Source organism: Bubalus bubalis, chromosome 3 (genome assembly GCF_019923935.1).
Source record: "Bubalus bubalis isolate 160015118507 breed Murrah chromosome 3, NDDB_SH_1, whole genome shotgun sequence".
NCBI classification, from domain to species: Eukaryota; Metazoa; Chordata; class Mammalia; order Artiodactyla; family Bovidae; genus Bubalus; species Bubalus bubalis.
In genome coordinates, this window is record NC_059159.1 from 134978687 (window position 1) to 134991299 (window position 12613).

Sequence of the window (12613 nt, forward strand, 5' to 3'; positions counted from 1 at the left end):
TAAATCTATGTCCTACATACAACCTTACCTCTTCTGCAATAAGAAAAAGCCTTTTTGCACAGAAGAAACTGGCTACAGATAAACTATCTAGTCAAGTAAAATGCCAGCAGTCTAGGCTTCCCTGGTGGTCCCAGCAGTTGAGACTCTATGCTTCCAATGCAGGGAGCTTGAGTTCGATCCCTGGTCAGGGAACTAAGATTCCCATGTGTCTCAGCATGGCCCCCCAAAAATATTTTTTTAAATAAACAAAAATGAAAGTTAAAAAAAATATGTTTTATGCAGTTTAAGTTTTTTTTTTTTTTTAATGCCATCAATCTGGTCTCTGGTTTAGAAGGTGATGAGTCCTTCAAAGCTCAGGCGGGTGAGAAGCTTTGCAATACAGCAGAAATTTATCAACCTGAACACCACAGTTTCTTCTTCTCCTTCCCTCAGCATTCACAGACCATTCCTGCTTTGTCTTGGGAGCTAGAGATCTTGTCTCTAATCCCAGCTGAGTCTCTGACCTGCTTGTTACACAGCCCCTGGAACAGTTGCTCTTCAATTGGGTTTTCTCATCCGAAATGTGGGATGACAGAGCCAGTGAAAGTGTTAGTTGCTCAGTTCTGTCTGACTCTTTGTGACCCCGGCCAGGCTCTTCTGTTCATGGGATTCTCCAGGCAAGAATACTGGAGTGGGTAGCCATTCCCTTCTCCAGGAGATCTTCCTAATGCATCTATAATGAGTCATGTGCGTACCTTTAGATCAATCATGAAAATAACCTGTGCAAATTGGACCCAAAGCCAAAAAAAAAAAAGAAAAAGGCTCATCCTTGGCCTCCATAGAGACCCACCTCGAGGGCTTTATTGGAGGTTATGCGTGCATAACAGCATTCAGCGGAACAGTGACCCTAAGCGTCCTGTCGTTTTGTGAGTTCTCTTTTTAAAATATCCCAGCATCTTATGGGCCTTAAAAAATGGGGGTGTTGGGACTTCCCTGGTGGTCCAGTGGTTAAGATTCTGTGCTTTCTACGCAGGGGGAGAAGTTTCGATCCCTGGTCAGGGAACTAAGATCCCATGTAGTGCACAATGGCAGTAACAGTGAGAGTCACTCAGTCCTGTCCAACTCTTTGCCACCCCGTGGACTGTAGCCTGCCGGGCTCTTCTGTCCATGGGATTCTCCAGGCAAGAATACTGGATGGGTAGCCATGCCCTTCTCCAGGGGATCTTCCCAACCCAGGGATCAAACCTGGGTATCCCACATTGCAGGCAGATTCTTTACCATCTGCGCCACCAGGGAAGATGCTCACATGCTGTACAGCATGGGGGGGGGGGGGCAGGAAGGAGGTGTTAACCCCACAGTCCTGGCCTGAATCCAATGGTTCCATCCCTCCAAATTCCTCCATTCCTGCCATGATTTCAGTGAGAGTAGGAATTTCTCCCTTACTTCCTTCTCGAAAGCTCCTCTTAGATGGAAGCAGCTGCCATGTTTCTCACCAGCTCTGGTTCCCTGGTAGTCTTGAGGGGCTAGGACAAGTTAAGTTTAGAGGAGAAACTTTCTGGAGAACAATCCCTCCATTAATTACCTGGTCCAGACTGATAAGAAGCTGACTCCCTATAGACTTGAGTCTAGGCTGCCTAATGTGTTTTGAGCATCTTGTCACTCAACCACTTTCCTTTTAGATCAAGTGGCTCCTCCAAAGCAACTCTAGGTCACTGCACAGAACAGAACAGAGCCACAAAGAAAAAAATCTTATACGATTTCAATCAACAAAGAATGTGGTCAAGCCCTAGTAAGTAGAACCCTAAATCTGAAAGGGCTTCCCTGGTGGCTTACATGGTAAACAACCTCCTGCAACGCAGGAGACCTGGGTTTGATCCCTGAGTCAGGAAGATCCCCTGGAGAAGGAAATGGCAACCCACTCCAGTATTCTTACCTGGGAAATCCCACAGACAGAGAAGTCTGGCAGGTCCGTGGGGTTGCTTAGTCAAACATGACTAAGCACACACATACAAGATTTAAACTTTAAAATCATCTGTGGTCAATAACCTTTTCATCTCCTTGGGATATGTGTCCTATTTTCCAGACACTGGGTCTGATAACCCCTTGGCTGGGTCAAAAAAGAGACCCAGAAAAACTTACCCAGACCTGTTTGCTCAAAGAGAAAGCAAATAAGTAGAAGTTCTAGCAAGTTCTCTCTGAGTGAACGTGTAGTCCTCTCCATCTTTCCTAAGTTTCGGGTCCTTTGTTCTCCTCAAAGCCAGCCAGACAACTTTGGGAAAAGATATCTTTCTTACAAACAAACGTCTATTTCTTATTTCCAACATAGCACAATTTCAAAGTACTATTTTTCCATTCCCGGACTCACCTCCTTCCTGCCAAATCTGCTATTTAATCACCTCACATGATTTTCTGAAGAAGAAGCTGGAAGCTGAAATATACCACTATCTGTTCTGAATAACCCCATACACCCAGCTGGGCCTCTGCGTTACTTATAAATGGTTCAAGTCTGGCCTTCCAAAATTCTGCTTTCTTACAAGCATCCAGACTACTAAAAAATTCACAGATTGCCAGATGGTACAACAGCAGTTCTTTGCAAAGGATCTGAGCTTCCCAGTGAACAAAGGACGCGTACTCATGGGGACAAGTGGCAACATCAGCAAAAGCTTTGCAGTGGTGGGTGTATTGGGGGAGGGGAAGCGGGTTGTAGAGAGGTGAGAAAAATGGGCCTTTTGCCTCCGTGCCTGATATCTGGTAGAGAAAAACTGACTCCCAACTGCTGCTGCGGATGGAAGAAGGAATACATGCCCAGAAGAAGTTGAAAGAAACAAAGCAGAAACCGGGATGTTTTATTTCACAAAATTTGAAGCTTGTGCCCATCTTCCCAATTCCTGATGGAAATCTTTTGGGGACCAGAGAGGCAAACACATCTTTATTCCTGGGAGTAAAAACATGCATGCTCTTCCAACTTCGCTAGTTCCTCATGCCAGGCCTAGAGCATTGAACTTGCGAGTCCCAGGACCTCCATCCCTGAGTTAGGGTGATGGAAATAATGCCCAGGCTTTGGCAGGTAAACATATAAATTCCCAAAGAGCCATAAGAAGAAATGCATTTGTAAACTACTGTTAACATATTTCTCACAGTTTCCTCTACATTCATTCTCCATGCACTCTCAATGAATCCTCTAAGTTCCCTCTCCAAAATACCCACCTGACCATGACACTGCACTAGTCAGAATCCTTTGCTATCCTCCTGCTGCCAACACAACAATGTCAAAGTGCTTGTGTAAAGGCATGTAAGGTCTTCGGTGATCTGGACCCAAATAATCTTTCCAACTGCCCCTCCTATCCCCTTCTACTCATATCTATGCACTTCTAAAACTATAAACAGATTTAAGAAATTCTTTCCTTTCTACATGCCTTTTCCTATGTACTTCCCTTCTCCTAGAATCCCTTTTGACCTCAACTGCATATGTCCAAGTTACAACTCTTAGCCCCTCTACCACTGCCTAGATGAAATTCATTTCCCCACTTCGGATCTTCTAGAGTTTTATCTCTCCCTCTTCTGTGGCACTTTTCACATCTCACATTGTATCATGGTTATTTCTGTACATCTTTTATTTTTCATTCTGAACTGTAAGCTCCTGACAGTAAAGCTGTGTGTCTATTCAATCTTAGTATTCCCTAAGAGCACCCTGCAAAGTCCATGGCATGACAGGCCCTCGATAAATATTTACTGAATGATTCATTCTGCCTTACAACCTGAGTGATCTGTTCTTGGCATTGTTTTGTACCACTCGGTCATTGAAGGGGGAGATTGCTAAGTGATTGTCAAATACAAGTGCTTACAAGAAAGGTCCTATAGAAACTGGCAAAAGACTCAGTGATTCAACTCTCTGATGTCCGGCAGTCAGAGATTAATCTGCCAATGAATATTTACTGAGTGTCTGTAGTATCCGCACCACTGGTTAGACACTGAGAGACCAAGGCTAATAATTATTTTGACTTTTTTTTAAAAGATTCTCTTCCATCATGCACTATATGGGCACCATACACACATTGATGATTTAACACAACAAACAACTCAACGGGAGAGGCAATACTATTAACACTATCACAGAGCTAATGATATGAGAGTCAAGGCTTCAGAGACATATGGTGTCTGACATCCAAGAATTACAATATAGTTGGAAATGTAAGGCAAGCCCACACAGGGAAAGAGAGAACAATATCATACATCCTAACAAGAGCGAGGTTATGTGACACATATCAAGGGAAAAGACTTTGACTACAAGAATTGATATCTTTGGAAATGTAGAATCTGAATGAGGTCTTAAAAAGGGGATCAGATTTATATTGGCAGAAAGTTGGGGGTGGGGGTTCCAGCCAGGACAGATGTGTGCAAAGGGAGACGATGGGGCATATTCAAGCCTGTGTGATGGAACAAATATCTTGATTCCACGTTGATTTTTGGAGAAATAAATGATGGGACTGAAAAGTTGAAACCTCTCTTGTACCCACTCACCTAGTGTTTAGAGCAGTTTTACAGTTTGTAAATATATTTCTCTCTGTGTGATTATTTAAACTGTCAGTCCATGAGAGTAGAATCATGCCTGTCGTATTCCCTGATGGTGTCTTAGAGCCAGGGATTCACAAATATTTGCTTAATAACTGAACTACAGAAAAAAAGTCAGTAAATGAATGAACAAGGGAGTGAATCAGTGTATAGACGTCCAGCCTAGTTTGTGTCAAATGCTGAAGTTCTGAAGTCTAGGAAGACTGGTCAGTCAAGTGGAGTCAGTATAATTCTTAAAAACCCAGAGGAATGAATAAAAAAGGATGTGGTACAGATAAACAGTGGAACAGTACTCAGTCATTAAAAAGAATGAACCAATACCATTTGCAGCAACATGGATGAACTTGGAGATTGTCATTCTGAGTAAAGTAAGTCAGACAGAGAAAGAGAAATACTGTATGGCATTCTTTATATGTGGAATATAAAAATAAATGATACAAATGAATTTACTTACAAAGCAAAAACAGACTCAAGGACTTCAAGAATGAGCTCATGGTTACTAGTGGGGAAGGATGGGGGGAAGGGATAGGGAGTTTTGGATGGACATATACACACTGCTATATTTAAAGTGGATAACCAACATGGTCCTACTGAACAGCACAGGGAACTCTGCTTAGTGTTATGGGGCAGCCTCGATGAGAGGGGAGTTTGGGGAGGAAAATTTTAAATAAAATTAATTAAAAAAAAAAAAAAACCACTAACCCAACTACAGAAATGAATATCATAACTTTTCAGCTCTTTAATCAGGAGAAGGAGAATGACTTTCTCAAAGGAAACCCTGTTTCTTGTTTACCACTTGGCTCATATTGTCATCTAGTGAAGTGTTTCAATCCAAAGGGATGTTTTTCTACACCAGAAAGTAAAGGAGTCTTTCTCCTACCTGCATCTCCCCAAAACGGCCAAGAAACTAGCAAAGGTTTTACTAGAAAACAAAGGAAGAAGAATATAAAAGAATGATGTTTCACTTTGGTTAAATAATCTGTGTTTTTTAGTGAGAAAATCTAAACCTCTCAGAGGGAATGGAATTTCACTGTTAAAAAAAGAACTGAGGGCCACGATTTCGTAGACTCCTCACAGCACTGGACTCCGCTACCGTGGTGATGAGGAGTCTGTGCAGAGATGGCACATGTGAAGAGCTCCTGTAAATTATTGATGAGCGAGGAGGATGAATTAGCATGTCTGACACCCAAATCTGGGCCTTGGCTAGAAGCAGAGGGTTTAGAGCTGGAAGTTAATGTAAAGGTCATCCATTAATCCACAGCACTTCATTTTACAGATAGGGAAACTGAGGCTTAGGGAGGCAGCTCATGACCTCTGTGACATTAGACAGCTAAGTTACTAAATGATCTGGGGTCAGAGCAGGTGTTCTGATCCTAGTCCTGAACCATTCCTGCTAAACCATGCTGTCTCTCTGAGGACCAATAGTCCATCAAACCTGTCACACCACTGAATGTGACTTGTACAGTCTCAAAGCTCAATGATACTTCAGAGGCCAGTGATCTGGGCTTCTCTGGTGGCTCAGCAGTAAAGAATCTGCCTGCTAATGCAGGAGACATGGGTTCGATCTCTGGGTCAGGAAGATCCCCTGGAGAAGGGAATGGCTACCAACTTCAGTATTCTTGCCTGGAGAATTCCATGGACAGAGGAGCCTGTCAGGAAGTAGAAACTAACAGTAGAAACTAACACAACATTGTAAAGCAACTATTAATTTTTTAATAATTTTTTTAAAAGTACTGTTTCTATGCTGAAAGAGACAGTGAGGTTAAAAGTAGAATCTATATCACAAATCAAGAATAGATGAGTATGGAGTTTCATTTGATAAATTAACTGAAAGAAAAACTCCAGTGTTCAGAATTATGGCAACACCCTTTAGCATGCATGGAGGGTCAATAAGGGCTTTACTTCCAAAAGGTATTCTCTGAGAGCTGGAATAACAATAACACTTTGCAGCGTTCAGTGATACATGGATAGAGGAATAACAAATACAGCCCAGAGGAAAGAGGATCCAGACACTTCTCCAGTGAATGAGGTAGTCGGTGAGGCATAGAGAAGCAGGAAGAGCATGTGCCAGTTGGCAAGGAAAAGGCAAACGAGAAGCCTGGACCATAGGGAGAGCAGCAGATGAAGATGGCTACCAAGATGGTGGCAGGAGAAAGGATCACTTAGAAAGAAAAAAGAAAAAAAATTCATAGCCATTAGGATGGCAACTATCAAAACACAAAACAAAACTAAACAAGCAAATAACAAGTGATGTGGAGATGTGGCAGAAATGGAAACCTTTGTGCATTGCGTCTGGGAATGTAAAATGATGTAACCAATATGGACCTGGCATGACAGTTCTTTATCACATGATGTACCAGTTGAACTTTTGGATATGTTTCCAAAAGAATTAAAAACAGAGACTCACAGAGATATTTGTACAAGCATGTTCATGGCAATATTATTCACAAGAGCCAAAAGGTTGAAGCAAGCCATGTGTCCACGGACAGATAAATAAAATGTAGCATCACCACACAACGGAATATTACTCAGTCTTTAAAAAGAAAGAAATGTTTACATAAGTCACAACATGAAGGAAGCCTAAGGATATGATTCTGTGAAATCAGCCAGTGAGAAAAGGATAAGTAAAATATTATATTAAGTACCTATGGGAGTCAGTGGGAGAGGGGAGAGGCAGAATCAGGATTTAATCAGTACAGAGTTTCCATTTGGGAAGATGAAAAGATTTCTGTAAATGTATGGTGGTGATGGTTACACAGCAAGGTGAATGCACTTAATACCTCTAAACCATACATTTTTAAATGGTTAAGACAGTCAATTTTATGTTATATATATTTTACCATAATTTTTTTTTAATTTTTAAAGGACGATAATATCCGAAAAACCACTCATGAGCAAATAAATACCAGATCCTTTTGCATAAACCTTTTGAATGAAGGTTATTCTGATGTTTGCTTGGCTTCTTGAAAAATAAACAAAAATCATCAAAATTTACAATGGTCCTTCTGGAAGCAGAAGCAGAGTTCATAAATATAGAAGACCAAGATCCAAAGACAAAACATTGGGATATTTATCATGTGAGAAATAGGTTGGAGCTGCCCTTTTAACAGAAAATATCATGGGCAGAGGCAGCCTACAAATATCCAAAAAGAACCCTTGTCTTCTCCTCTCATCTGACTTTTCATGAGGCTACAAGAACAAGAACAATAAACACTCTTTCTCCTTCTCCCAAGTCAGTGAGAATATCCCTAAAATCCTCTTTCCATGGACCACCAAGGGCTTCCCCATGGCTCAGACAGTAAAGAATCCGCCTGCAACACAGGAGACCAGGGTTCGATCTTCCCTGTGGCTCAGACAGTAAAGAATCCACCTACAACACCAGAGATCAGGGTTCGATCCATGGATCGGGAAGATCCCCTGGAGAAGGCAATGGCTACCCACTCCAGTATTCTTGCCTGGAGAATTCCATGGACAGAGGAGCCTCGTGGGCTACAGTCCATGGGGTCACAAGAGTCAAACATGACTTAGCAACTAAACCACCTCCACCATCTGAAACCCCAAAATGTAAATCAGTGTGAGTCTTTTTATTTTTATTTACCACACAGAGATCTTTATGGACAAGGTGTACCCTGAAGACCTCAGTAGGGAATATGTTTTCATTGTTGACTTTGTTTTGTTTTGTTCTGTTGAGGTTTTTTTTTTTTTTTTTCAGATAGAAACTTTAGATTTTTATACTCAAAATGAATAAACGCTACTGCCACGCTGTGCACATGTTTCTACACAGAAGGACAGCTCTGCTGGGGACCTGTGATTTAGCAGCAAGTCCTACTGGGCTGTATGTTGGCTTGGCTTTTTGAAAAGGGGTGTGGCTGCCCAAGAATTCACAAAAGCATGCTTAAAAGACAACTGAAAATAAGAATTAAATTTATGTTTCTAGGGAGATAAAGGATGGCAGTCACATAGGCAGGGAAAAAAAAATTCCCAGGTCTTAGGAAATGGAGAACACAGTCTCTGATGGGGATGCCCCATTGTAAAAATCCAACGATTTTCAGTTAAGGGGCCATGAGGTTGAGGAAGCTATCTGTCGTATTTCAAATAGCCTATTAGAAATGGACTGTCTGCCCAGGACGTGGTCAAGTGGGGCTAAGTGAAAAGTCAGGTTGTTTCATGTTTGAGCTGGCAGTCTATCAAGTTAGCGTGGTATTACTAGCAGCCCTCGTCCCAATCAGAAACTCTGATTGGCTATTGATGAGATTGCTGCTGCTGCTAAATCGCTTCAGTCGTGTCCGACTCAGTGCGATCCCATAGACGGCAGCCCACCAGGCTCCCCCATCCCTGGGATTCTCCAGGCAAGAACACTGGAGTGGGTTGCCATTTCCTTCTCCAATGCATGAAAGTGAAAAGTGAAAGTGAAGTCACTCAGTCGTGTCCCACTCTTCTCGACTCCATGGACTGCCACCTACCTGGCTCCTCTGTCCATGGGATTGTCCAGGCAAGAGTACTGGAGTGGGGTGCCATCGCCTTCTCCAATGATGAGATTAAGGACATTTAAAAAAATTATTTCTTTATTTTTGGCTATATCACTAGGCTTGCAGGATCTTAGTCTCTGACCACAGATCAAACCCCTACCCCCTGCAGTGGAAGCATGGAGTCTTAACCACTGAACTGCCAGGAAAGTCCCGAGATCAAGGGCATTTCTGGGATGAGATTTTTCCTTCCCGTTCTGTTGTACATCTTCAAGTAATAAAAATTAAATTACAGCTGGATTATGACTTGTTCATTGCAGCTTGACAGGCAAAATCTTGCAGAACCTGGTTCTGCAAAGAAAACAATAAAAGGGGTCCCTGGTGGTGAAAAGTTTGGGAACCAGTCTTGAAGGGTCCCTTCCCCCTTGCCAACTTGCACAATTTCAAGGGAATAAACCGGCTTCCCTAGAGTCAGAGTGGAACGTGGCTGTTGTGTGAGAAATTCAAAGATAGTGTAAATTAACTGCATCTGGTTAGATGGAATGAGAAGGAGGAAGAGATAATTAGTCAGTGTGTAAGAACAAGGGCAAAGAAGAGAGTTCTATATTTACTCAGAGGAAATCCAAAATAGACTACTTAGCACCTGTTGGGTTATCTCAACCCCTTAGCTCCTGGGTTATCTAAACATCTCTAAGGTGGCAGGTGTTGAACCCAGGGACCAGAGGCACTGCTTGATAACACAAGCCACCCATCCCACCTCTGGCAAAGGGAAGCCTGCCTTCAATCCTCTTCCCCTTCCACAAATGAAAGGAAGGAGGCAGAGGGAAGCCCCAAAGACAGTCAGGAACAAAAAGACAAGATTCCAATAAAGGAACAAGCAGTATCTTCAAACAAAAGCCCTCTGATGAGGAAGCCGAACAAATGCATCTGTTTATAACAAAATGAGTTCTTTAAAAAAAAAAAACCTGATCCCTGGTCAATTTATAGCACCCTTTGGTATGTCTGTTTCCACATGCAGATGCACAACATTTCAGAAATAACACATATTACAAGCGATGCAGAGACATCGTCAGGCTGTTTAATTGTGCACCAGCTAATAAAAATAAATGCCACCGTCACATAAAGCTCCTTAAGACACAGCTAAAATACAATTTCCACCTTCTCAGAAGAATTTAAAGTGTTCTAGCACAAACAATGAAGGCACATAACCTGAAAATTTTTTCTCTCCATAGATGTCAAAAGCCTATGTACATTAACATGTGTATTACATGGGAAGAAAACATAGCATATTTCTTTCTCCTTGCATTCGGGCTATACATAGTTTCTTAGAGAAAGGACTGCTACTAAATGCAGAGTCTTTAGAATGTGTGCTAATGAGATGTAAGGTGCAGGTAGGCATTTATGGGTTTGCAAACATTTCTAAAGCTGGTTTTTGGGGTGTTTATTAGAAGAAAAGATATCACAACCATGAGGTTAGAATACCTCCTGAAAGAGGAGCTAAAGTTGGTTTTAAAAAAAGGACTAGACAAAGGTAAGTGAACTCAGTGAACATGCTGGAAAGGACTAGATCCGTGTCTACACTGCTCTCATAGGCTTCATATCCTCCAGAGCACCCCAGGGTATACTAGGAAGCTGGGAAATGTTGTGTTGTTATTTAGTCACTAAGTCGTGTCTGACTCTTATTCAACTCTATGGACTGTAGCCCCCCAGGCTCCTCTCTCCAAGGGATTTCTGCCTTCATACCTTCTCCCTTCCACAAATGAAGAGAAGAAGGCAAAGGGAAGCCCAGAACAGTCAAGAGCAATTAGACAAGAATCTAATGAAGATTCCAAGAATACTGAAGCAGGTTGCATAGGTTTCCATTTCCTTCTCCAGAGAATCTTCCCAACCCAGGGATCAAACCTGCGTCTTCTGCATTAGCAGGTGGGTTCTTTACCACTGAGCCACCAAGGAAGCCTGGGAAATTATATTACGTGTGATTGTATAAACTGGGACAGAGAGTGCTGGGAGGAAAGGGTTGTGGCAATAAGAGCATCACAGGCCAGAAGTGAGGACAGCTGTGTCCCAGCACCAGCTTCACTCCAACCAGATGTGTAACCGTGGGCAAGTCACATCACCATTCCTGAGTTCAGCCTTTTCACCGATCAAACGAGGAAGACAGCTGGTCCCACAGAGTTCCTACAACTTATTAATTTTAAGCTTCTATTTGCTTTCAGAAAAACTAAAGGAATTCCAAAGAACTCCCTCAAATGGGTCTCACTTAAGCTTCCTAAGATGGTGAAGGCGCTCTATACATCCAGCAAACATTTACTATTTGACTGTCATCTTCCTCGCAGCATCTCAGGGAATATTGCAAAACTGCCATGTATATTTTAGCAACCTTCTGCAATGTCCAACAGCAAGCCATACCCTCCAACTCTATACCCTCTGTGACACCACTGATCAGAGATGTTGAGTGCTGTGTCCAAGGTCAGAAGCTAGGATAGGATCAGAATTCCAGCCTCCTCATTCCTAGGGCTATGCTATACTTTCCACAAAGAAAGCAAGCTGGCTTTCTGGGAAGAATGCCAGAGGTTCCATTCTCCCAACTGAGAATTTGTTGGAATATTGGAATAACAACTTTAGAGACTGCGGCCGCTCCAATCCATTTCAGGACCTGTCTAGAAACACAAAAACCCAAAGAAAGAAGCAAGAGGGAATTCTTCCGTTTTTTAACGAAAGAGAAAAAATTAGGGGTGGGAATATGGGATTTCTTAAAAATTACATGATTGCTGGAAGTTAATTTGGTATTTCTTCACTGGTTTGTAAGTTCTGGTTCCAATCACAAAAACATACAGCCGAGGAGGCCGAAATCACATTTCAATGAATTAGCATCTTGTCCCAAAGAATCTTTTCCACTCTGAACATAACATAGGACCTGGAATGCAACCCTCTGTGGTAGAAAGGAACCTCCCCCTGTGCAACAGAAAGCTTGTCATCATCCCCAAACCATAATTTAATTTGACAGTCTTCAAGCCCAACAGCAATCACAGAGAGTGATGAGGAAGTGACCGAGTAACTTCGGGTGCACTGCCTCTTCTAGGAAACTGCACTGCCTCTTCTAGAAAACTAAATGAGACCCTATTTCTGCCCGGTGGGAGAAATGGCATTCTTCACCACCGTTTCCCATTAGGTTGAAGTCAGAGAACCTGGAAAAGATAGAGACATCTGTTCAAAAAGGAAGGTTCTGGCTTCTTCCAAGAAACGCCAACCAAAACAAGAAAACACGTGTCAGACCAGCTCCATGCCTTGAAGGTAACATGTAACCAATCTTATGGCAAAGCCCAGTGATCGGTACTCAGAGCTGAGATTCTAAAAGAAAACCAGAAATGCTTAAAAAAAAAAATCACTTTTTCCCCCTACCTGTCGATGATGACAGGGTCTGAAGGAGTCTCATTTCGGTTGCCACAACTTTTCTTTTCGCAACACCGACTGTAGGTTGGGAAGGAATGAAAAGAGTAAATGAAACATGTTAAAATCCAGAAAGTACGGTGAGCATACAACGTTAAGAACATTCACAAAAATGAGTACATTCCTGGTAGCTGCTTAACTATCAG

At 42.2% G+C, this 12613-nt stretch overlaps 1 protein-coding gene across 1 annotated transcript in view; it reads right to left on the minus strand.

Annotated features, from left to right (window-relative positions):
* EBF2 (EBF transcription factor 2) overlaps positions 1-12613 on the minus strand; it is a 221597-nt gene that overhangs the window by 197203 nt on the left and 11781 nt on the right. The window contains exon 6 of the mRNA XM_006057336.4: positions 12420-12488. Within this exon, the coding sequence (XP_006057398.1) occupies positions 12420-12488 (69 nt within the window). The remainder of the gene's footprint in view (positions 1-12419; positions 12489-12613) is intronic.